Raw genomic sequence first — 25,157 nt, 5'->3', positions numbered from 1 at the left:
ATCAAAGTCCAACATTCCCTTAAAATTCTGTCATTCCTTCAAGACCTTGAAGAAGTGTTTATGGAAAGCAAACTAAAAATGGGGACTGACAACTAGCAAAATGTGGGTTTTCCTTTTTTTTCTGTTAATGAAAAAATATTTGTATTCTCTCAAACTGTACTTACTTTTTGTTTTAAGTAGATGCATCACCTATAAACTGAAACTCCAAAGGTCAACATAAAAGAAATTTATGTGTAAATAGAAAGGTAGTTTGTATCAATGTGTCCACAAAATTTATATTGTGATGCTTTGGAGGCAGAGGCCAAAACATCCATGCACCTGATCCATGAAAAATGAAGTTTGTTTTAACTGAAATCCCTCAGAAATGTTCTGTTCATCTGAGGAAATCAGCTTATACCCCAAGAGCTGAGTGTATAAATGGAAAAATGTAAAGAAATCTTCTTGCTCCCCAAAACAGAAGAAAAAGGGAATGAATGAGTGAATAAACAACTGAATGGATGTCAGAGGGCTGTGCTGGGGTTTAACAATGTATTACTAATAAGAGCCAGTGGAGGAGTATTTAAATGTGCAGTACCTGGGTTCTAGCAATGCATTACTAATTACAGCTGAAGAAATTTTCCTTAGAGCATTCATTCAAACTGGTTTGGGTGTGATTTCATTATGACACGGGCAGAACACTGCTCGACAAATTCTCACCCCGAGATATTTGCAGAGCAAGGGTTCAAAATAAAAACACATATCCTGGTGAGTTGTTCTTAGTACAACCTGGCAATTCAAACACACATGGTAAAGCTCGTCCAATTATTTTTAAAGAATTTTAAGGGATTTTTCTGTGGTGAGCTCTAGCTGTCAGTCACCTGGTATCTTCTGTGCATGACTTGAAGATTCTCACCTGATAAAAACACAGGGCATTTTTGGGAGGGGGGCAGGGGGAAGCCCCACATAGCCATGCCCAGTGAGAAGGGCTGCATATTTCAGATGCACGCCCTTCTACAACCATCTGGGGAAAGGAATTTACTCACTTGAAGCTCCATGTAAGTGCAAGTTTCAGCTTGTTGTGGGTGAAGGAGCCTGGGAAGCTTTGGTCCCACTCTTCTCCAATAGCATGATTTTAACTCTGAGGGACTGCTGATCCCTCTGAAACAGCTGAACTGATCAGCAACTCAGATAATTGCATTTCTTTTCTAGTATCAACTATAACTTTTGAGTTTGCTGGGTTTACAGAAGCACTGAGTAGAAGGACTCTACAAACTGGCCTGACAGCACTGAAGATCACAGGTTTACACTGTGAAAAAGTGCTTCCCTCACTGCAACATGCAATAAATAAAATTAAACTGGGCAACAGATTGATCTTCCTTCTGAAATAGAAAGGAAAGTTGTCTTCAAATTATTTTAAGGCAAGTAACCATCAGAAGACACAAAAATTTAAGTAAAAAATATATGTCTGCTCTTCCAGAACTCCCTGTCATAGAGACAGTCTGGTCTGGCTCCCAGTTGCTTCTAAATAAATGTTAAAAACTAGGTATGATAAGAAAATAGACATGAAAATATTTTTTTGAACAGAAATATTCTTTAGCCATGTGGTTATTGCTTTAGAACTGGGGGTTGTTCAGCCTGGATTAGAGAAGTGACCTCATTGTGGCCTTCCAGGACCTGCAGGAGCCCACAGGAAAGATGGAGAGAGACTCTTGTCAAGGGCCTGGAGTGACAGGACAAGGGGAAATGGCTTCACACTGACAGAAAGGAAGGTTAGATTGGATATAAGGCAGAAATTGTTCCCTGTGAGGGTGCTGAGGTCCTGGCACAGGGTGTCCAGAGCAGCTGTGGCTGCCCCATCCCTGGAAGAGTTCCAGGCCAGGCTGGATGGGGCTCTGAGCAACCTGGGGTAGTGGAAGGTGTCCCTGCCCATGGCAGGGGGTTGGGACAAGATGATATTTAACATCCTTTCCTTTTAACTTGCTTTAAATTCACATTTTAGGCTGTAGATTAAAGTTTGGGGTTTTTTCCTTGTTGTAGGGTTTTTAAATAATTCTTTTTTACATGAAGAAAAAGTTTTATTGCAAGGAAATTAGATATTGTCAAGAGCAAAAGACGCAAGCTTGAAGAAATGTTGACACAGTTTTAATTGTGAAGAAGGAATTCTGAGATGAAGACACAACCATTGTACTAAATCTGTACAAACATCTAGGAGGGAACTTAGCAAGGGTCAGAGGTATTGAAAGTCTTTCATGAAATGGGAACACAAGTAAAAAAACTGTTAAGTCAACATCTGATTAAGTAGATGAAGATGCAGTGCAGAAGTCTGATAAAATAATTGTTTTTCTGTGCCTCAAAAGAACTTTGAAAAAAAATCCAGCCTTGATTTTAACAATTAAGGATGGTTTCACTTTCAGTCTTTTTGAAAGAGGAATGCAGGGATACCTTTTCCCTTAATTCCTTTTTTTTTTTGTCATAGTTCTGTCTAACCCTCACCAAGGCACAGTGCATTACTGAAGGAGAAAAATGAGCAAAAGAAGATCATATGTAAAACATGAAGAGAAGAAAGACGATGATGAGAAAATAGAGATGCCAAAGGTCCTCAAAGAGCCCAACCTTTCCTGAAGTCAAACAGAAGGGATTCAAACAAGAATTTGCCTTCTCAAAGAAATAAGGAATGCATTGAAAAATTACATAAGCAGCAATAACTGGGGGCTTGGTTTTGGGGGCTTGGTCAGAGGTCATAGATTTATTTCATTATCATGGTATCAGGAGAAGAAGAGAAAAACAGTGGTAAAGAAATTTTGAAAGGTATCAGCATTATATAAAGACGAAAAAAATTTGGGAGAAACCTTTTTTTACACAACATATTTGAATCTTTTTCAGGAATTTTTAGAGGAGCTTGTGGACGTCATCTACTCAGATGATGCTGGGGTATAGAGACATCAAACTGAAGGAAAAAAAAAAAGAATACTACAAACTCCTGATTTATATTTAGAGAGATAAAAAAGAGGAAAAATTGCCAGGTTGCACAGCAGAAGCAAAACAAATTGCATGTTTTGGAGGAAAAACAGAAGACAGTCACAGCTGACAAGGTTACCAAACCAGAAACTCATAGGAATATGCAGGCACAGGAGATAATTGAAGACTACATGCAAAATTTGACAAAAGGCAATCAGAGCCAGCTTTTAAAAGAAGTATCAAGGATTGCATTATGCGTGGAAAAACAGTACCAGTTTATGCAGCTCCAGCTTTTGGGAAGACATGTTTTGCAAAAAAGAAACAAAATTCTGCAAAACATGTCAAATGAAGGCTGAGGGTATTTACCAAGAAACTCAGTCTGTGTCCATGTCTGAAGAAAAGAAAAATTGATTGGAACTCTTGGATAACTTTATACACACACACACACACACACACACACATGTATGTATGTACGTATGTACGTATGTATGTATATATATGAGAGTCACAGAACCACAGAATTATTTGGATTAGAAGGGAAGGGACCTTGAAGATGATCTCATTCCACCCCCTGCCATGGGCAGGGCCACCTTCCACTATCCCAGGTTGCTCAGAGACCCATCCAGCCTGGCCTTGAACACTGCCAGAGATGGGGCAGCCACAGCTGCTCTGGGCAACTTGTGCCAGGGCCTCACCACCCTCACAAGGAACAATTTCTTCCTAATATCTAACCTACATTTTCCTTTTCAGTGTGAAGCCATTTCCCCTTGCCCTATCACTCCAGGTGCCCTATTTGTATTTTTTGGGTACTGTATTATCAGTCTTCTTGATACGCAGATGGGAAATTATTTGCTCAAATGTCCCTCAATATAAACCCCAAAAGCAGGAGTAGCGAATTAATAATAAGATTGAAACCAAAGGTGCTATGAAATCTCATAAATGAAATGTAAATAAAACATAATTTAAAAAAGAAAATGTACTCAAATAAAGAGCAGGCATCTTCAGTCTCGTTCTGTGTACAGGTAGTGCACACATATATTATATAAATTATATATTATATAAATTATATTTACAAGTTATGGAACTTTTAATTTCCAATATTTGAAGCAAAAAAGTCAGTGATTCAGACACTCTCCAGAGACCAAACATTACTATAATGACTTCTGTGCTTCAGATTTCCCATCCAAAGGTGCTACATTTCCATTTCAAACTGTTATAAGAACAAGGTCCAAATTACCTATATAGAAATTCAATTTAGCATAGTTTTAAAAGGTTTTGACAGAGTTAATTGACTTTAAGTGGAATCCAGATTGCAATGTTCATTGGAAGGTAGGAAAGACCAAGGCAGACACTTTCCTGTGGCATAAGAAGTGAAACTTCAAATTAATCTCTTTCATTTTTCTGTTCAGAACTGGAGTTTTCAAGATAGCTGAACAATTAGGTGCAAAAAGATACAGAAAAAATGGCTTTGCAAAATCATTCATCCTTAGTGTAATTCAGCCTTTGCTGAGACAAGGTTTTGATGTTGATAATTGACAAAACTGGGCTGGTGATGAACAAACTTGACACCTGGCTCTTTTCATACTGATCCTTCAGTCTTTCCAGATGGCAGAGTTTACTTCTGTTCCCATCTGTTCCTTTTCAGTAAGGAAAAGGGAGGAAAACCCAAAATTGCTAAAACATTTTATGGCTTTTAGAAGTATCTTTGAGGTTCTTTTCAAGTCCTTTGCTCTGGACCACATTCCTGCGGAAGGCTGGCAATGGCACCTATGATTATTTGCTTCAGATCAAAGGTAGGATGCCGAGTTTCATTTTTCACATTTGGTCTGACATAATTCATCTGGATGAGAATTTCATGGATGGAAAAATTGAGAGAGTTGGACTCACCACACCAACACCTTCTTGTAAAAAGAGAGGAGAAAACAAGCAAGGAAGCAAACAAACAAGCAAGAACAGTACCACACTGTGATTAGATATTTTTTGACAGGTCAGAGCAGAATTTAGGAGAAAGCTTTGCTAGTTTACAGTTGGAAAACTGATCCTACATTAAGAAAACCTTTTTTTAATTTTTTTTGCACACAGAACCACTGTCATTCCCCTGGCTATTGGCAATAGTTTCTCTGTTGAGTTCTGAGGTCTTGACTCTGGTCTAAATTTTCACTGCCTCAAGATGAACTTATTCCCTAGGGCTACATTAGGCTTCTTCCATGTAAGTCGGGTCAGAATTAGGCCTCTGTTAAGTTAGTTATCTCCAGAGTTAGCAACTAACTGTTCAAGAATATTCAGCAAGAGAAAAATAGAAGCTTATGGATGGGAAAAGATGGAAAAAACCCATAATGAAATCCATCAATGGTAATCTGCCAGGTAACCAGAAAATCATTTTAGATGCTTCTTTGTAGTCTATAATTTTCCATGTATTGCTCAAAAAAAAATAGTTTATCAGAAGAAAATTCAGAAAGCAATTGGAATAAACAAATCTCCCTAAATAGCCATAAATATTTAGAATGTTTATGAATAAAAATGAAAAGAATTGAATTTATGGACCTGGCTGAAGGAAGGTTGTGGTGCCCATGTGTACTCTGCTCTGGTAAGACCCCACCTGGAATTTTGCATCCAGTTCTGATGCCCTCAGCAGAAGAAGGACATGGAACTGTTGGAGTTGATAAGAGGACTTTGCCTATGGAGACAGGCTGGGAAAGCTGGAGCTGTTCAGCCTAGAGAGGAGAAGGGTGTGGAGATCTCACAGAACATTCCAGTATTTGAAGGGGATACAGGGAAGCTGGAGGGGGACTTTCATCAGCAGCTGTAGTGACAGGGCAAGGGAGAATGACTTCAAACTAAAAAGAGAAATTTAGGTTATATATCAGGAAGAAATTGTTCCCTGTGAGATTGGTGAGGCCCTGGCACAGGGTGCCCAGAGAGGCTGTGGCTGCCCTGTCCCTCTAAGTGCCCAAGACCAGGTTGGATGGGGCTCTGAGCAAGCTGGGCTAGTGGAAGATGTCCCTGCCCGTGGCAGGGTGGTTTGGAATTGGATGATTTTTAAGGTCCCTTTCAATCCAAACCATTCTGTGACTCCTGTAGAGGACCAGAAAGATTTCTGATTCCAGTCATCCTAAAGGATCATGTTGGCCTAAAAGCAGCTGGAAAAAGGCTGTAGCTTGGTTCATGTGCCTCACCAAGCAGTCTGGATACCTGAGAGGAGCCTCAGGGTGTTTACATTGACCTAGCAGAGCAAGGGACTGTCCTCTGTGCTCACCCTGGAGGTGTGCTGGCTCATACACGGCTGTCTCTGCTGCCCCACCAGAGCTGCTTTATACAGCAGGATGTCTTCACAGCAGCCTGCAGGGTGTCTTTGGGTGTCCCTGGAGAGCTTTGCACTGCTATCCAAGTAGAAATAAGGTTGATTATCCTGGTGCAGTTTTGCTAATAGATTGGAGAATCTGGAGACTCTCCATGAGGGAAGGTGCAAGCCTGGTAATTTGTATGGAGTTACCTCCTGGAACACTGTCCAGGTTGCTGCCAGGCTACAGACATACCCACCATCTTGAGGAGATGGTACTGAGCTTTTCAGAGAACCACAGAATTTCTGAGGTTGGAAAAAAACTCCAGATCACCGAGTCCACATCAAGTCCAGCCTGTGACCAAACACCACCTTGTCACCCAGCCTAGAGCACTGAGTGACAGGTCCAATTGTCTCTTGGAGACCTTCTGGGATGGGGATTCACCACCTCTCTGGGCAGCCCCTTCTAATGCATGACCACCTTTTTCATGAAGAATTTCCTCCTGATGTCCAACTCGAACCTACCCTGGCACAGCTTGAGGTAATTTCCTCTCATCCTGTCCCTCACCAGTGCAACCTTTCTTTTGAGAAAGAACTGTTCTCCAAGAACAGGCTATTTATATAAAATATTTCTGTTGCTTTCAACAATGACACATTTTATTTTCACTTTTTCCTCAAGGAATGCCATCACAAAAAGGTAACTGATAGAATTTAACTAAAGAAAAAATAACATTGAAGCCAAACCACTTGTCTAAAATGGTCTCTTGCTAGCTGTTCTACTGCCACCCAGGACTGTGTTGTTGCTAACAACTTGTCCATGGGAAAGCATTCAATCCTGTAGTAATGAATGGCACTCAAGCTGGATGGGAGATGGTATGAAAATTTTAAGTGGAGTGGTAGAAGCCCAGTCACTTGATGAATTTAAAATTAGATGTGACAGAGGTTTGAAGAATATTCTATCTGGCTGGCTGAGATCTTAGAGAGACAGACCGTATTAGGAGATATTAGACTGAACTAGAGATGAATTTTGTTGCATTTAATTCTCCAGTGCTGAGGAATTTCTCTTTGCCTCCTGAGTCCAAGAGTCCCCTGTGAGGTAGAAGCATCGTGCCCTTGTTTTCTCTAGGTTAATGTGCTTCACTGGCTTTGTCCTTATAGCTCCAAGTACCGATTCCCTGGTCTGTGGATGGCTGGTGGATGAGTCAACAAGGACACAGGGTTTTGAGCAAGGGAGAAGCCTTAAAGGTTTTTAAACTTTGGTGTCCACAGAGACTTAATTGAGATTTATTAGAACAAGTGGGAAAATGCTTGGTCTCTGAGGAACTGGCAAATTCCAACAACAGCAAAAAAAAAAGGTATTTGTTGCAATTTTTCCAATCAAAATACTACTTATCAAATATAGGCATATTCTCTCCCCTTCTCTGATTTCTATGGCTCAACATACTAAAATGCTTTGGATGTGCACTCATGGTTTAAAAAATCCCCAAAAACAAACCCCAAGACACAAATTCAAAGTAACAGCCTCACAAATATTAGTAAGATTTCCTGGGTGCAACTGAGAGCAGAATTTGACCTGCAGTCAGGTGGGTTTTTGCCATGTTTGCCCTGATACTGTGTAAATCAGAAGTGCATTGGAATCAGTGGAAGTGCTGGTGTCAAACCAGAGTCAGGAAAGGCACAGTCTGAACCAGAGGGGCAAAGAAAGCTTGAGGTAAAAAAATGAACTCATCAAAGGACAACTAAATCAATAAGATTTAATAACGATGGTTCAAAAAACAGATGATGCTGAAAATTAATCAGCTTGTATTTCAGAGGAATGAGGCAAATGAGAACCTCTGGGGAAAAAAAATCACAGGAAGATTTCCTACTAGAAGAAAGACAGGAAAAAAAAATCACTGGATTTTAAACCATTTCTGTTTCCCCAAAACTCAAACTTTTCCAAGGGAGACCACTCCCTATCCTAGCAGATGTGAAAAGCAGCTTTAACTTCTCTGGGCAGCATTTAACTCCATGAAGCTTTTGTTTATTTTAGTTTGGTTTTTTTAGTAAAACAACAACAACACCTCCCCAAATTCATCTTGCAGTAGTATTTAGATTGTTTCTCTTTTCTCAGAGCTTGTGATGGTTTGTCTTTCAACAGGAAAACTAAACATGTTTCACAATTAAAGACTTAAAAAGGCAGTTTGAACAGCACGGGAACACAGAAAGGCAGTTTGAACACAGACATTTTCTCTGAGCAGAAAAAAAAGTCTCTGCCCAGATTAATTAATGCATACATTTTGTATATATTTTGTATAAATAAATTAATACTTTGTTCTAGTTACATCTGGAGCATATCTAGGAAGAAAGACATATTGAGGCAGTATTTTCTAAAGCTGTCCCTATATGATGAGATGGTTTCATCTCTATCATAAAGAGTTTTACTCTGTAGAAATCATAGAAACATAGAATCGTTTGAGTTGGAAGGGACCTCAAAAATCATCTAAATCTGAAAATGTTAAAGAGTAGATCTGAAGAAACATGAACTAGGAAAAGGAACAGGCTGCAAATGGATAGAAAGGATGGAAAGGATAGAAGAAAGTGCTACATAGAAGGACAGAGGTATGTTAGAAAAATGCAGAAAATAACAGATTCAGAGGAGAAAGGCCTGTCTAGGAAAAATCAATTCAGACCCACTGAATTAAATGTTAGGGAGAAAGTTGGAAAGCTATAATACTGAAAATTAGTCATGATTTAAACAAGGAATTAGTGCTGGATTTATTAGACTGAAGTTATTTTGCAGTAGAAGGGAGACACAAAAGAGAAAAATAGTGAGTGCAAAAAGTCAGTGTGATTGCAGAAGGCAGGCAAATAGAGGAAGGAGGTCTCCTGGTTTTGGAACATCACTTTTATTCCTGAATGCCTTGGTGCCACAAAGTTTTGGATGAAATTGAGGGAAGTCAGAACACTGAAAAAAATTAAGAAATTGAAAGAAATGCTTAGAGGGAAATAAATTGAAAGAAATGCTTGGAGGAAAAATATTAACCCTGTAAGAAAAGAATGAGCTTGAACAAAGGACAGCTTAAGTAAAATATATGAGGGACATCTTTAGCGAACAGTAACAAAGAAGGAAAGTTGGTCAAGATGTTAGGGGATCTAAGTAGGACAACAGGCAAATATAGATAAACAGCAAAGAAAAACCACCTTTTCAGGAAGATTTTTTTAATGTTATGGAGTTCTCTGCAACATCCATCTGGAAAGCCAGTCATGTAAAATCTGACTGTGCAAATTGTTTGAGAAATGAGTGGAGGATATCATTTTACCTCTCACAGGAGCTGAAAACACTGAAGTAGGTAAATATTTTTTAACTTTTAAATGTACAAATCCAGGAAAGGCCCCTCAGCACATGAAATGATGCCTCCCTCTTAACAACTCTGTTTGGTCTCCATCAGATTTATGAGGTCTATATTTGGCACCTAAAGGCTAAAAGTATCTCATCTTGGTTTGGAGCAGAAACCAAATACTGCCCAATTCCCATCTCTGGAGGGGACAGAAGCTGATTTTGTCTTGCAACTGTGTCTATCTCCTGGGTGAGGCAGAATTCACCAGAGAGCTGTTGTATTCAAACTTGTCTAACCACAGAGCTCTTCAAAAGAAGTGGTTGGGCTTAAATTTCACACTCACAACCTGAATTCATGTAGATACAAAATACTTCTTCCTTCTGCAGCTCTACAGTTCCCTGCGAGTTACCTCTGATTGTACAGATTCAGATTTTTGGCAAACGTGGTTGAATTTTTTTTAAGGCAATGCCTAGAAATATATGTTTTTGAATTAACCAGATTCTCACATGCTAATTCAGCTACTGTATGATTAAACATGTAAAATCTATAGCAGGGTCAGACTCAAAATACAGGGATTTATTGCTGGAATGTATGAAAGATCAACTGAGAAGAAGCACATTTTTTGCTGTGGTTCCATTATGGGCAACATGCACATTGGAAATGTTAGAAAAGTTGATGCAAATCTTACCCTGTGGGTTGCAATCCTTCCAGAGTGTTTTCATCACTTCTGGTGTAGGTTTTTTTAACAGATAACACAGATAAGTTATTTAACAGATAAGTGGACTTTGCTCCGCAGAATGTGTGGATTTTCATGGCTACACAAGCTGCAACTCCTGCTCTGCCTGGTGGAAACTTGGAACAGCCTGCCATCCTTCCTGTATGCCTTGAAATGCAACCACCAGGCTTCTTCTCTGGGCCTGAGATGACAACCAGCAAATTCTGTTTGAACATGCGCAGACACACAGCCTTCCCTGACGTGGCAGCTCGGTCACGCATTCCCTCAGGTGGGAATTCCCCACACAAACCCAGAGGCCAAGCTGGGAAAGACTCTTCCTCATGTGTGTGAAGAAGTGGAGAGGAGATGGCAGCAGGGAAAGATCAGAGAGGGAGGAGTATATGGTCCTGCTGTGATCTTTCAAGTGCTTGCTGCCCTGAAGGAAAAGGCCACCTTTCCTGGCTTGCTTGTACTGTGTGAAGGAGAGAAGGGACTCTGAACTGAACAGCATGCTTGAATGAGGTTTTTTTTATCTCCTTGGGAAGTGCAATCTCCCTTGAGGTTTCCTGTAGAGGACTCCTCTTCCCCTATGGACTTAAGGCTTGTGATACAATCAGGAGCATAGCTGTGCATGTTGCTCCTAGCACTCATTTCACAACCTTGAAACTACTCCATATCCACCCTTAGCACTTCTCTCTTCACACACACACCCATCTGTCCCCTCAGAAAGTGACGGATCCCCCCATCCCTCACTGACAGATGATCTGCATGAAGACTCTCCCACATAGCAACAGCTGCCATCCCCCTCCATCAGCCCTTCCAACTGGCTGCTCCTGGACACGCACCAGGAGACACACACACATGGCCAGTCAAACATCTGCATGGATACCCAGATGTTCCAGCCCCTTACAAGCAGATTTCTCTGGCTGTGTCATGGCTGCAAAGGATGCAGGCAGGCACAAATGCCCCACATTCTCCACACTGAGAACAGCTTGTTTACTCTTGCTTTTTTCCCTTTCCTGCCACAACCTATCAATCCCTTTCTCTTTTCTCAGCCAGGTGACAGGTTGATGCCACTGTTTGATTTTGATTTTCCTAGTGCAGGGAGCAGCGTGGTCAGAGGTCAGGGGGGCACTGGTGGCAGTGGGCTGAGCAGGCTGTGTGATATCAGCCCATCTGAATCCCAGTGTCTGAGACTGCATCTCCCCCTCATGGACAACTGCTTCACCATTCCCTCCACCTGCAGCCTGCCATGGTGGGAAGTTCACTCCCAGCAGAGAAGAAAGGTTCTTCCCACAGATTGCAACCAGCTGCAAAAACTGTCAGGAAAAATTGTCCTGCTGGAGACCTTGATCTGGACTCTGCAGTGGGAAACCAGTGTAAAATGTGGGACAATGGGTTCCCAACACAACACAAAACAACACAGCACAACACTAATTGTTTATCATTTCACAGGCTGCTTTTTTCATTTTACCAGAAATTTGTCCTTGCAGAACAGGGATCTATGAACCATAGTCCATGGGACTGGGCTCAGTGGCTTCAACCTTTAGGTTTAGAGGTTCTGTGTGATCAGACTGACTTCTTCCAGTGCAAGTTCCATAGGATTACTCACAATCTTCTCACCAGCTACACCTGCTGTGGGTGGAAACAAACACTTCCCTGCTCTGTGTAGAAGAACCCAAAGTCCTAGGCGAGCCACACAATGTGAAGGTGTTTTTAGACAAGATTTGAAGAACATCTGTTGTCAATAAATGCAATTATTTTTAAGGGAAATAAGTTCCTAGTGCTTCTCTCTGAGGCCCAAGATGTATCTTATGTTTTCAACCCTCAACCAACTGCACATTACTCCAGCACTGCTTCAAGCCATGGAGAAAGCCAGTGCTTTCCTCTTTCCTTTGACTGACATCTGTAGTCCTTCTGTGTGCCTCAGCCCAATCGTTGTTCATCCAAGAGCCCTGTTAACTTGTCCCAGAGAAACCTCTCTGCCCTTTGTGCCAGGAGCAGTATTCAGAGGTTTTAACGTGTGAAAATAAGGTACATTGGTATGATTATGAATGAAACTGGTTTAAATATCATGGTTAAATCTACTGGGATTTTCTAAGGATTATTCAGCACTTTTTCATAAAAAGTATGCAAAAAACCTCTAGAGGAGAGCCTGCCTGCTGTGCAAGTCATGCAGAAGGCAGGTACATCTAGAGCACGTCAGGTCCTATTGCTACCCACGCACCAAACCATTTTCCTGGTTAGTCATCCTTTCCTACCCTCCTTCTCAATGCAAACATTGCTTTCCTAGCACTCACGAAACTCACCCCTGGTGCTGGCCTTATGTAAGTGATTTCGACATGGAGAGCTCTGCCACGAGCACAATGGATAATTGATGCTCCACTTAGCCTCTGGTAGCCACCCTGCATGTCAGCATGGCCTCCTGGGTGGCTCTTTGGGACTTGCACACAGGCCTTCATCTCTTACAGCAACCCAAGGCTCTTACACACCCCTCAGGGGTTTCAGCTTCTTCCTGGATTGTCCTCATCACCTACAACTCTGCCAGTCCCATAAGCACAGCACCCACCGAACATATTCACCCCTGTCCCTTGTGCATTCCATGTATCCATGCGCCTATCACCAAGGTCTGTATGGATTTACCTGTGCCCTTGCACTGAACTCCCAATCTACTCTCCTGTTGTACTGCATGCACCTAGTGCTCCTTGCACACTTAACCTCCCTCACAGCAAGAGGCAGATAATGAGAGATGCCTTAAGTCTTCATAAACTTTTCTCACTCCTCATCACTCTTCCTTCCCCCATAAGTGGTTTTCCTTCTCCCCACACCCAGGTCTGCAATTATCACCTGTACTTCCCTGATTTCCTTTGAGCATGCCGTGTACACAAATCTCTCTTATCAGACACAACTTTTCCCTCCCTTCACCTTTCTTTGCACAGCCCTTGCAAGCAGGCACATCCTGACAGGTCCCTTCCTCACTCTCACACTGCTGTGTGTCAACCCACACTGAGCTCCTCACTCCTTATAACAGGAACTGTCATTCCCATCCATTTCCACCTCATGCCCTACAGCTCCCAACTCCACTCACCTCCTCACACACTTCACACTTTACTTTTGGCCTCAGCACAGTCATGTGGCTTATACAGCCCTCCAGGTAGTTTTTCCTCCCATTCCTTCTCCTCCCACCCCTTTATGTCTATAGCCATTTCTCCAGCAGCACATTTGTTCCATTCCCTCTTGCTGTTTCACTCAGCCAATACCTACCACAGAGATATAAACACATTTGTTACGTCTGTTGCAACAGAAAATTGCTCCTTTTTGTTTGTGTATGTTCTCCTCCTCCCACAGTCTTCCCATTATTCCTTGCTTGCTGTTCCTTGCCCCAACTGCTTCCCCTGTAACTTACTGCCTATTCTTTCCCTGTGTTGCTCCTACTCCCCAGCAAAGAGGCATCCCCAGTTCTGCTGAACAAACCACTGCACCTTTGCACCACTCCCTCTCTTTGCCTACTAAGAAACACACCCCCAAATTTCCCTTCACTCTCTGCTGTCACTCTGTGTCTCCTCTAAACCACCTCTTTCCTAGGCATTACAGAAAACATAGATCTTCATTTCATCCTCATTCATGCCTCCTACATTCCTTAATTTTTCCTCATTCTCATGCTCCTCAACACCTGCCATGGCTTTATATCCTTGCTGTAGTTCATCCTGCCCCTGTGACTTCCACTCTCTTGAATTTCTTTTCACCACTTCCCCATGGCTTTTTCCCCAGTTCTGTCTTTCTCTTGCAGGCAGGCAGCACACTCCAGCAGACTTTCAGCCTGATCTGAAATATCTCTAATTAGTTACCCCTTCACATACTTACAGGACCCTTTTTCCCTCACCCCCTCATCACACCCTATCTCCATCCAGCTAATTTTTCCCTCTGTGTTCCTGTTCTCGGCACATGTTTCCATCACCATGCAAGCCTTGCCTTTCATACTCTGATACCTTCCTTGTAAATACATCCCCATATCTATTTCTTGACAGAATCAAAGGTGTCTCCTTTTGACGCCCCCCACAAGCATCATATAGCAGATTATTTTCCATACCTTTCTCCAAATAGCTAATACTTCACATTTTAACTCCTCCTCCAAACATCCTTTGTGCTTTCACTTTTCTCCCTCCAGTCCCACTCCACACTCAACCTCCCCCTTGCAGACCCTACCACCCTTGTATGTCTCTTTCATATCCTCATTCAGCCTCCGGCCTGTACCTTTTCCTATCTCTCTCTCGTGTTACTTCCTCTTGTGAGCTCCTAAACTTTCTGCCACCCACAAAGATCCTCTTTTTCCAGTTGATGTGCAGCAGTTTCCATTTTAAGCTGACCACCTTTGCATGTCTCACCTGCCTTTATTACCCCAGTGCACAACAGTGAACATGTAGCACTTTATTTCTGTGGTATTACACCTTCCCTCCAGTTTTTATATACCTTTATGTGCACCATTTCATTTTTTGTTCCCCGAAGAGAAAAACACTCCAACCCACAGCAGAACAATACAAACAAAACCAAAACCCCTTAAACCTACGTGTTCTGCATACTTCAACATGTACACAAAGCACCCCCCTGCTGGCTCTGCTGGTACCTCCACTTCTCCCCATGTTTTGGCTCCACCTGCAATCATGCCTGGATTTTGTCCCCCCACCATGCTCAGACACAGAGTCTCTGGTATTTACACGTGTATCTCAGACCAGTCTTTTTACTACCAGCAGCTGGGACCATGCTGAGCTCTTCCATTCTCTCATTCTCTGCTGCTCTGCTTTTGTCTGGCAAGGCTTTTCTTTTTCTTTTTTTTTCTTTTTTTTCTTTTTCTTTTTCTTTTTTTTTTCTTTTTTTTCTTTTTCTTTTTCTTTTTCTTTTTCTTTTTCTTTTTCTTTTTCTTTTTCTTTTTCTTTTTCTTTACTATTAGATTTTCCTTTTCCTTGCATCCCGCTTATAGGTGCTTCTTGTGCCACTTCTCTACTTGCAAGCTTGCACATATCAGGTATTTCTGGGCCTGAAAGTGCCTCTCCTACTTGTCTGGATATTTTCCTGAAGGCACAAATGCAAAGGCAAAACTTTACATGCCATTTGCACTCCTCATGCAACAAATCACATGAGCCTGAGAGCAAAGAGTGTTTTCTGAAAGACTGTAGCTCTCAACAATCCTCTGGACTGTATAATGCACATCCCTGTCTATTTAAAAAGGGGGGAGGGGGAGAAGTACCCCCCCCCCACACACACACACACACAGAGTCATCTCTAAATAACTGGTTTTGCAATATAGGAACCAGACAATGTGCACATAGCAGACCTATTCAATCCAAAATATCCATCTCTCCAGATACTGCATATTTATAGTTATAGCTTTTATATAGCTTTTCCATTTATTTTAATAAAGGATTAAGAACTGATCAGAAAACTATCTAAACCATTCAAGGACTTTTTCCCCTCTTGGCTAAGAGCAGTTTGGTGTCTCCATAAGGACTCGCCAGTAACTGACGCTTCAAGCTGCATTTCAGCTGCTTAGATGAGAAACAGCTTTCTATTTTGCTCTCTAGATGTGCATCTCTGTTGATTAGTTGTCTACTGCATTCCTAGAAGGTACTCACCAAACGCTGAGAGCTGCAGTGTAAGAATAGTTTCCCTGCTATTCCAGCACAGAGTGAGAGTATCTTTTTCACCTAGACACAGATGTTCAGGGAATCTTTTGATCTCCAGCTCTTCCCACAGAATTTAGTGTTTGGGTTTAAACAGAATGAGGATTAATTCAAAGGTCATGAAGAGGGTTTCCAGTGTCTGGCATACACACAAAGTATGAAAGCTCCAGTGAAGCTGGTTACCTGTGGCAGGCAAGGTCTAGGAATTGGGAATTTTGGCTTTGCTTGTCACGGGCTCTAACTTTGCCGGAGGGCAAGCTTGCTATGTGTGCTGAGGCTGGTTCTCGCAAACCACGGTCAAGATTTTCAATCCCTTTTGTTATATCCGAACTTGCTGGTCTCCCTCTTAAGACAAAACCTAAAGTCTCCTTTGCTTTTGCCTCTTAAATCAGATTTCCTGTAGCACCTTGCTTTTCTCCTTCACCACTTTCTTTCCAGGGACCCAAACAACAGCGTGAGGAGCAGGAGGAGAGGGGAACCTCAGGACTGAAGCAAACTATAGGGCAAGCAGGGGTGAGGGAAGGAGGAGGCACAATGGGAAAGGCAACATTTGGGATACATCTACCACTTACAAGACCCGCACCTCCTTCCCATTATACTTCTTTAAAGGACCCCCCCCTCCCCTCCCTGCCCTCTTAGGACCCCATTAGAAAATGTCAAATTTCTCTTACCGTGGTAGGAGTAACCATGGCATCCGTGTGAATGTTTCCAGAAAAGTCGACATGAAGAGAAAGGTGGATGTAAATATGTTCATTCAAAGTCCCAAAGTTGGTCTGCTTGGGTTGTGGAGAGTTGCTCTATGGGAGAGGAGCCTTAAACTCTGAGTCCTGTGAACATAATCTGCTCGATTATAACAAACCAGCTCAGCCAGATGGCTCTGTGCTTTGTGGATTAACCCCTTTATTGCCACACTTTGCTTTCCCGACCTACCATTTATAACAACCTTGCACGGCTGGGGAAATTCAGAGAATGAGGCATTTTTTTGAAAATGGCAATACTGTCATAAAGGTTCTTTTTCCCTCTGTGTGCTCTAAGAAAACATCCTGTGCCTTTTTTCCTTTTTTTTTTTTTCCCCAAATCCAATTGATGGCTTTATTCGTCTTCCTGGCAAAACCTCTTCATATTTTTAAGAACATTATTAGCACCAGGGAACATTTTAGAGAATTCTTTTGTTAAATCACCACCATCCCTTCCAGACTGCGATTCTCAGCAGACGAGTATTTTATTGCAGGAATGTCTCTGCGTTTGCACTCTAATGGTCCATCCACTCCCCCCTTCCTGCCCCTCTGTCCCCCACGCTCCCTCTGTCTCCCACATGCACACACATGCACACGCTTTGCTCACACTGCCAGCATGTGCTGCTATTCCTACCTGTGTTCACAAGTCACTGTAGGACATGTCAAGCAGGTGAAATAGAGACACAGAGCTACAGTGCCACAAACCCCTGCTCCCTTGCTCTGACTTCCCTTTTATTGTTTTTTTTTTCCAGTTATTTGCAAATCTTTGACAAATTTATTTCTTCAGTCAGTATTTTTGTCAAGGAAGTCACCCGCCATGACACAAAAAGAAGTGCTGGAGAAACACTCACTGTAAGAACAGACTTTAGAATGGATTTGTGTACAGTTTCTCCTCTTTTGACTTTCAGATTTGTCCATTAAGGATGGCAAGTGCCAAAAACATGGAAAGTTCATCAGCAACCAGCAGCGACTGGTTCCCAAACTTTTTATTTAGAGAGATCACTCACAGAGATGGCTGATAAATTTAGCTGCATGCCTCTAAGTCTCTCTCTAAATTTACATGCTTAAGTCATCTTTCTTTTCTGTTTGATTTGAGCTTAATTGAGGGAGTCATAACCATAAGAACGTGGTCATATAAGATACGAGGTGACACTTTAAATCATAAGGGTCACCAAATTGTTTCCTTAAAGAATACTTTTACTAGCTCAATAAGTTTTTTCTGTTCCTGTTTAACCATGGATTTTTTTCTCTTTGCCTTCCCTGTTTGAAGATAATTAGCCCTCTACTGCTAGCAAAGCTTTGTACCATCTCCTTTAAGACATTTTAATCTACCTGGAAAGTTGTCACAGTTTTATTGAAATATTTACCACCATAGATTGACATAAGATGGTGTTCTTAGTTGCAATTGTCCTTTCTCTGGAATTTTTCAAGCATAAAGTGATCCCATTTAGAGGATTCTGCAATTTAAATGGTCCTGTTGAGGGGATTCCACAATTTGTGTCTGTCTCACAAGTTCCGCCTTTCTCACCCAGATGGAGAACAAAAGTCATCTTCCACCACCACCTCCTAAGAATTCTATACTAAAACTTGCTGCTCTGCCAATTTAAAAAAAAGGCAAACCAAACAAAAAAAGAAACCAACCCCCCCTCCCACTAAATAAACCAACAAACAAAACCCCAAACCTCCTCAAACTTGTATAACTCTAGTTCCAATGGTTTTTGTCTTACCCTGTTCCTGAATGCTGTTTCCATCTGATTTAGAGCTTTTTCAGCTAAGATGAGGGAACTCCAGTTAAATCCTGTGCATCCTCCACCCAGCCCAAGCACTGCATTCAGATCTGCGAAATACCTAAAATGTGACTCAGCTTTTAATCTACTGAAGTAGACAAACAGTGCTAGTAATAGAAAACCGTCCTGTGGCTGGTGAACAAACCACCTCTGAAGGTAGGCAAAGGGTTAAGCCTCTGAAGGCAGCCCTAGCCCGGGAACTTCACATTTGCAGTAGCGAAAAAAAAAAAAAAAAAAAACCACAGAAAAAAGGGAAAAAAAAGCAGCAAAAGAAGAAGTCTAGAAGAAAATAGAAGCAAATGACCTGGGCAGAAGGGCTGCCTACCTCTGATGGGAGGCAATCCTCCCAAAGCTTGCACAAGTGGAGAGGTTTTGCCCTCTGTCTGGGTCTGTGGGCAATCAGACGCCTTGTAATTTGAGATGTGACACCTTAATCTTGCCAAATATGTGTGCACTGCAAAAAGCATTGTAGACAGCCTGTTTTCCCAGCTAGGGAAAATGGAGACGTGTTTGGTCCTTACCGTTTTCCAACCTTTCCCCTACAGATGTTTCTGTTGTTCTGAAGCTGATTCTTTCTAGGTATTTCTACGTCTTCAGCTGTTATTCTGGGTGTGGGGTGGTTGCTTCCCTCATGTTAACCCTTAGAATAGGTGGGTTTCTTTCACACTTTAAGCAGGTTTCTGAATTCTTAATAAGAAGCAATCCAGCTCCCAAAGTGTCACCTTATTTTATCTGTCACCCTTGGATCTGAGGTTCTGAAAAAAAAAAAGTTAAAAATAAAAAAAAATTAAAAATAATTAAAATATTACTTTGAACAAGTCCCTGTTCTGTCTTGAAGAATCTGAAACATTGCTCAAAGCATGCTGGAGAAAGTAACCTTTGAATTCTGGGGATTTTAATTGGGATAATTACAAGACATTGATCTGATTAATTAGGCACTTGACCAGACTTCAAAACATGTGATATTTTATATACTTTGAAGACATGCATTTTTCTCTACATATTAACAAATACCACCGTGATTTCATTTGATGATAAAAAATTGAATATTTATGGGGAAGATATGCGTGTGAGCATGCAAATACATGAACATTTTATGGGGTTTAATGCATACCTTGGGTTATTCTAAAAGCAGGGAGCATGTTCTATAATGGTTAGCTTTTGCAACAGCACCACTTCGTGGTTGAATTCCCAAACAGATCCGAAAAAGGGGCTGTAGGGACTGTAGGGACACTACCTGTGCCTCAGCAAGTCTGAGCAGTTCCCATGGTGGTTGGTTTTAATATCCTTTGACAAAACCACTTACCTGGGATGGAAATGTGTTCCAGCCATATGGTCCTCTCTTTTTCAAGATGGTGGGTTTAAAGTAAAGGCTAAGGAAGAAGTGGGAGGAGAAGATTAGCTCTGAGCATTTTGACCAACTGACAATTTCAGTATAGGAGGCTGTTCACCTTTCAAATGCCAAAATCACTTTGGTTCTAATTTTATAAAGGGACTGACAACATCTCTAGAAATTTTTTTGTACTTGAAATGTGCTGCAAATGTTTTCTTGGAAGTAAAAAGGAATCCAACTATCTTTTTATTTGGTGGAAATGGTGGTGGAAAAGAATAGAAATTATTTATTTAAACATTATTTAAATATTGTTTGAAGAATACCAATGGTGCCATTTCAGAGCTGAAGAAATTTCTGAAACCTCATTGGCATCCTCACTTGCACCCAGGCTAGGCAAATGAGAAGTATTAGAAAGAATTTCCAAGCATGATTCACAAAGAACTTCAAACTTAGTTTTGTTACACATTTCTTGGAAAGTTGTCTTCTGCAGCTTTCCCTCTTTCTTAAAAATAGTTAGGACAACTCATAACAATTAACATAGTAGATCAAAGATGTCACAGTGTAAAATGTGTACCCAGAGCTGTAGGCATGCCAGGAGGGAGGATGGGAATAATGCGCGTAAATAAGCAGGAATTCTGGCCACACCCTGTAAACCATTATTCTTCAGAGCTTTTTCTAAAAAAAAGGCATTTTACAGAATCAGCTTTTATGCAATTCACCTTCAAACTTCTTTTCTTGGCAGAGAATTAGCAAAGTGAGATTAAATGAGATTATAATAATAATAATATTAATTAAAATAACATCCAGATGCACTAAAATGCACCTAGTAAGTACAACAACAGTAACTTTCTTGTGTGAAAGATTTTACACACGAGCAGCATGGCAGTACTCAAACCGAAATTTTAATTGTTTTACAAATAGTTTTCATTTAAAAGGAAATATATTGATCTGTACTCCTATATCAAAATAAAACTATATCTTAAGTGATATACAAAAAGGGATTTACACTCTCCAATATGTAGCTGTGTTTTGGCAGTACAGTTATGGATGATTACAAGTCTCTCGAATGTACTAATGTGTTACATCACTTATCAGCTTAGCTCATATTTTAGATTTACATAATATTTGTCTTTTTCTGTTGCTATCCTTTTATTTTTCAGAGATGGTCTTTGTTGCAGGAATAATTCAGAAACAACGTTAGTTGATGATAGGCAACATTTTGGGGAAAAAATACATTCCTTGTAATTATAAAATACTTTGAACCCCTACTCATTTTTTATAATTCCAAGTGAGCTGAAGAGGACTTGCATGAGTATCAGTAAGAAAAATGCTGAGGAAAAAAATCAAATTAAAACCATATGAAGAGGTTTGGTTCCATTACTTATGCTACAACTGGGAAAAGGTGCCTGAAGTTTTTAATGATGGAGGAAGAGGAGGATTTGGAGTCACAGCACCATTCTTTTGTGAAGAAGATAAATTCCAAACTGGAACATATAAGGAGATACATAAAGTGCTTGGTAAGATGTCAGCTGGGATGCTAGGACTCAGTTCTGACCATGTTCAAGTCAGAGAAGATCTGGAAAATGACAGAAGAAATGATAAAATGTCTCATGTAGTTTAAAATATGGTGGAAAACCCCAACCAAGTAAAGAAATCAGTGAGGACTCACAAGGCTGTAATGGATCCTCGCCAGGACAAGCGCAGGTCGAGGTGTTCTTGTCCCCCCATTTCTGCTATGACTTAAACCACCACAGAAAGCAAATATGTTCAGGAACACCTTGTACTCAGGACGCTGGCATAGCTTTTGAAGAAAACTTCCCAGTGAAAGCCTTCAGGAAATTTCCACTGCATATTCATATGACTTGTTTTGGGACACTTAATGTCTTTATTATGGGGAAATTTTCCCACAGGGAAGTCACCACCACAGTACTGGTTTTCTCTCCTGGACTGGTGCTTCTGCACCTTTCAGGTGCAGTGGAACTGTAATAGCTGGAGCCAGTTGAAGGAGGATGAAAGAAATGACAACAAATTTATGTTTTTAAAAATAAAGATAAAAATAAATATAAGTCAAGCAGTTCCAAGTGAAAGGGGCTTAGAGCATTGCTGGTCTGGCATCTGTTAGATCCAAGCAGGCTGCCCATCACTGAAATGAAAGGCTCAGTTCCACACCAAACATCCAGGAAATGTGTCCTGACCTGTGTGTTTATTCCTACTCTTAAATGTCAAATATAGATGCTCTTCTCAATGGTCACTACCAGAAGAAATAGAAAATAGAGCAAAGCAAAGCAAAGCAAAGCAAGGTTGAATAGTGAAACACTCTGCAAAAAGTGAAGCTCATTCATTTGCAATCAGCTACAAAAATTGATGTAACAATGGGCAATGATATTTTGCATAAACTAATCTAGTTAACATTCTTCTTTTTGTCTGCTGGAATAGAAAAAGTTTTGGTTCAAAATAGAGCTGACAAAGTGCATTTAACATCAGAAATCAACTTGTTGAAGCCAATGGGACCTTTCTCAGTGCTGGCTTGCATCCCTTGTAGTTAATATTTGTGTATTGTGTCCTTACAAAGCAATTTTATTTGAATGAAAGCAACTTTTATTTAAACTTTTTATCTAATGGATGCTGATGCCCATTTCACTGAGCTTCTACATTTTAATTCCCTAAAACCTTAGTGTGAAATCACATTTACTGGAGGAGGGGCAGGGCAGCCAACGTGGTATGGATCAATTTTCAGGCAGCTGAAAACTGAAAGTCCCCTTTGAGCCAATGCAGATGTACAGGCAGGGGGTTTGAAATAATTCTGGGCCAAAGTGTACTCTCTCTGTCCATCCTGCACTATCTTTTCTTATATTTTTTTTTTTTTTCCTTAAGTAAGGCATTTCCCAAGTCTAGTATGCACATGTAACTAAGTACTCTTTGAGGACCTATAGGTAAAACATGTAATGCATCTTTCTATAGTATTAAGTTTAAGCTCACTGGGGTTGTCTGTGAGCTAGTTAGGCAGTCCCTGGATTGATACGGGACTGTTTCAAATGATGGTGTCCCCAGCAGCCTCCAGGCAGGCCTGGCAGCTGGATCATTGTAGCCTCATCCCCAGCACGATGCTCCTTCCCTCCCAACAGGCAAGGGATGTGCTGATGCTCTGCATCCAGCTCAAGACATGGATCAAGGGATCAAGGATGCACAACAGAGTCAAAACCACTCTTTAGGAGCTGTGTGAGCAGGCAATGGAGTCTTTTGCATGCTCACAGCCTTTTTTAAACCGCAATTCAAAGAAAGAGATTACCTTTTTCTTTCATTGCAATGCAGATAATTTTTAAAACCAAGTCAACAGACAAATGTTTTTCACTCACATTCCATTCTTCCCCAGTTTTATTTGGAAGAACAAATTCATCCTGCTGGGAATCAAATGGGATAAGGAAAAAAAGCAAAGGCATGGAGGATTTTAAAAGTATAATTTCTTTTTAGTCCAAAGACTGTATGGCTTTTGACCCCATCTCTTATCATGGAAGTAGTGGGTTAAAAAAAAAGGCTGAATGGAAAAATCCAGCATGTTTTTTATTGAATCGCACTACTGACACTTGGGGCTGGTTGTGCTTCAGGCTGTCCATATCTGGAGCTAAGATTAGGCTAAGTTCTTAGTTTATAAGGAACTCTTTTCCCCTCTGAGGAAGCTCATGCCAAATTCTGTTCTGCTACATGCGCATGGCAAATTTCTCTCTTCCCAAATACCATCAATGTTTAACCCATGCCTTTGATTGTGTAAAATGTTCCTACTCACATGCTTTGCTGTCTGTCCAATGTCTCATTCTAGCTCTGCAGCTGAGCCATTCCTTTATCAAGGACCTGAATAGCAACTGAGGCTTCTGCCCTGCAAGGGAGGAGAATGAAGAAATCACTCATTGAGCAGAGGACACAGCTAGTGTTTATTGCAGGAAGATGGGGATGGTCACACAATCATCCCTGACTGACACAGCCTAATCCATGAGTCATACAAGCTTGGTCACACAAGCAACAATAGGAAAATTTTTGAGGCTGTAGGACTGTTATGAAGTTATGGCATGTATGTTCTCTCCAGTGCACATGCTGGGTTTGATTTTTATCTTTCCTTTAATGGTTAATTTGACACCTTTTCCCCTTGCTGAGAAATTCCTGCTGGAGGCAATTCCCCAGTTCGGCTTGTCTCAGTAGCCAGCAGTGTTTGTTAAACACAGCCTCTGTCCCTGCAAGCTCTGCCTTTGATATAAAGCAAGACATCATGATGCTGTAGAATTGCTTGAAAAGTCTGTAAGGAGTTGAATCTAAAGGTATTAAGGACTGTTTTTGTAGCACTGTTTATAGTCTAAGGAAGCATCTTGGTTTTCCCTTAATTATCATGGTCTCTGTCTAAACACTATGACGTGAATGAGATGATATTTTTGTCCTAAGAGTGAATAAAATTCATTTACATGGCTACGTCTTCTGAAATTAGAGATTATTCTTGCATCAAGGCAGTGTCAGTGTTACAGTCAGATCTTAGCTGATAGAGAGAGATATTTTGACTCTTATCAACCCCAAATAAAGCAAAACTCCAGGAATCCCTGATTTCTTTATGGAAATATGATGATACTTAGCTAGGCCCAGAATGTTAAACAAATAAGTCACTCCTTTAAATCTGTCCATACCAATCTCCACATTCTCATGGATTAATTCACTTTCTTCATTGTATCTTGATACCTCCCCTGTATCTTCCCTTAATTTTTGGAATGTTTCCTTTCTTTTATGCATTACTTCTATTTTTTGAAATACCTCAATAAAAGAAGGGATATTGCGCTGTATCTAACCAGGTGGCAGATCTGAGGGTCTTACTGAGCCAGTAAAGTGAGAAAATATCACAAAATCCTAAAAATGCCCAGCTAGAACCTACAAATTTCCTAGCATGCAATGCAGTTTTAAGTCCTCCCCTCACAGAGGCTTTTGTCCTGTGATGTGCTACCTACAGCAAGCAGGAGTTGTTTCACTTTGGAAAAACTGACCATGCAGTATGCCTCGCTTTGCACTGGAGAAATGCCACATGTCTGCTCTGCTGCAGTCTCAAGCTCTTTAAGGCAATTTCCATGCTCCACCATGTTTTTCCCAGGGATGAGATCCTGAATCAGCTCAATAAAATGAAGAACATGCAAAATTTCTGTGTGATTATGCTTGGGCTGCTTGTTAAATGCAGTAGATGTGTCCCTGCTCACACAGAAATGGCTTGTACTGCTAAAACACCCCACACAGACACTGCTTTGGAGCTTGGATAGTCATCAGTGCTTGGATCTGTCTCATGGATGGCTGTGTGGGATACACTGAAAGGGCTTCTAAACACTGGAATGGAATTCCCAGTGA

At 41.0% G+C, this 25,157-nt stretch overlaps 1 protein-coding gene and 1 long non-coding RNA gene across 2 annotated transcripts in view; one reads left to right on the top strand and one right to left on the bottom strand.

Annotated features, from left to right (window-relative positions):
* NTF3 (neurotrophin 3) overlaps nucleotides 1-18,463 on the bottom strand; it is a 48,724-nt gene extending 30,261 nt beyond the window's left edge. The window contains exons 1-2 of the mRNA XM_064701785.1: nucleotides 18,395-18,463; nucleotides 16,602-16,757 (exon numbers count right to left, since the gene is read on the bottom strand). Of these exons, the coding sequence (XP_064557855.1) occupies nucleotides 16,602-16,619 (18 nt within the window). The 5' untranslated portion in view covers nucleotides 16,620-16,757; nucleotides 18,395-18,463. The remainder of the gene's footprint in view (nucleotides 1-16,601; nucleotides 16,758-18,394) is intronic.
* Nucleotides 1-25,157, top strand: part of LOC135442222 (uncharacterized) — an 82,672-nt gene that overhangs the window by 43,573 nt on the left and 13,942 nt on the right. The window lies entirely within an intron of this gene.

Source organism: Zonotrichia leucophrys, chromosome 1A, assembly GCF_028769735.1.
Source record: "Zonotrichia leucophrys gambelii isolate GWCS_2022_RI chromosome 1A, RI_Zleu_2.0, whole genome shotgun sequence".
Lineage (NCBI taxonomy): Eukaryota > Metazoa > Chordata > Aves > Passeriformes > Passerellidae > Zonotrichia > Zonotrichia leucophrys.
This window is presented reverse-complemented; position numbering and strand designations above follow the sequence as displayed.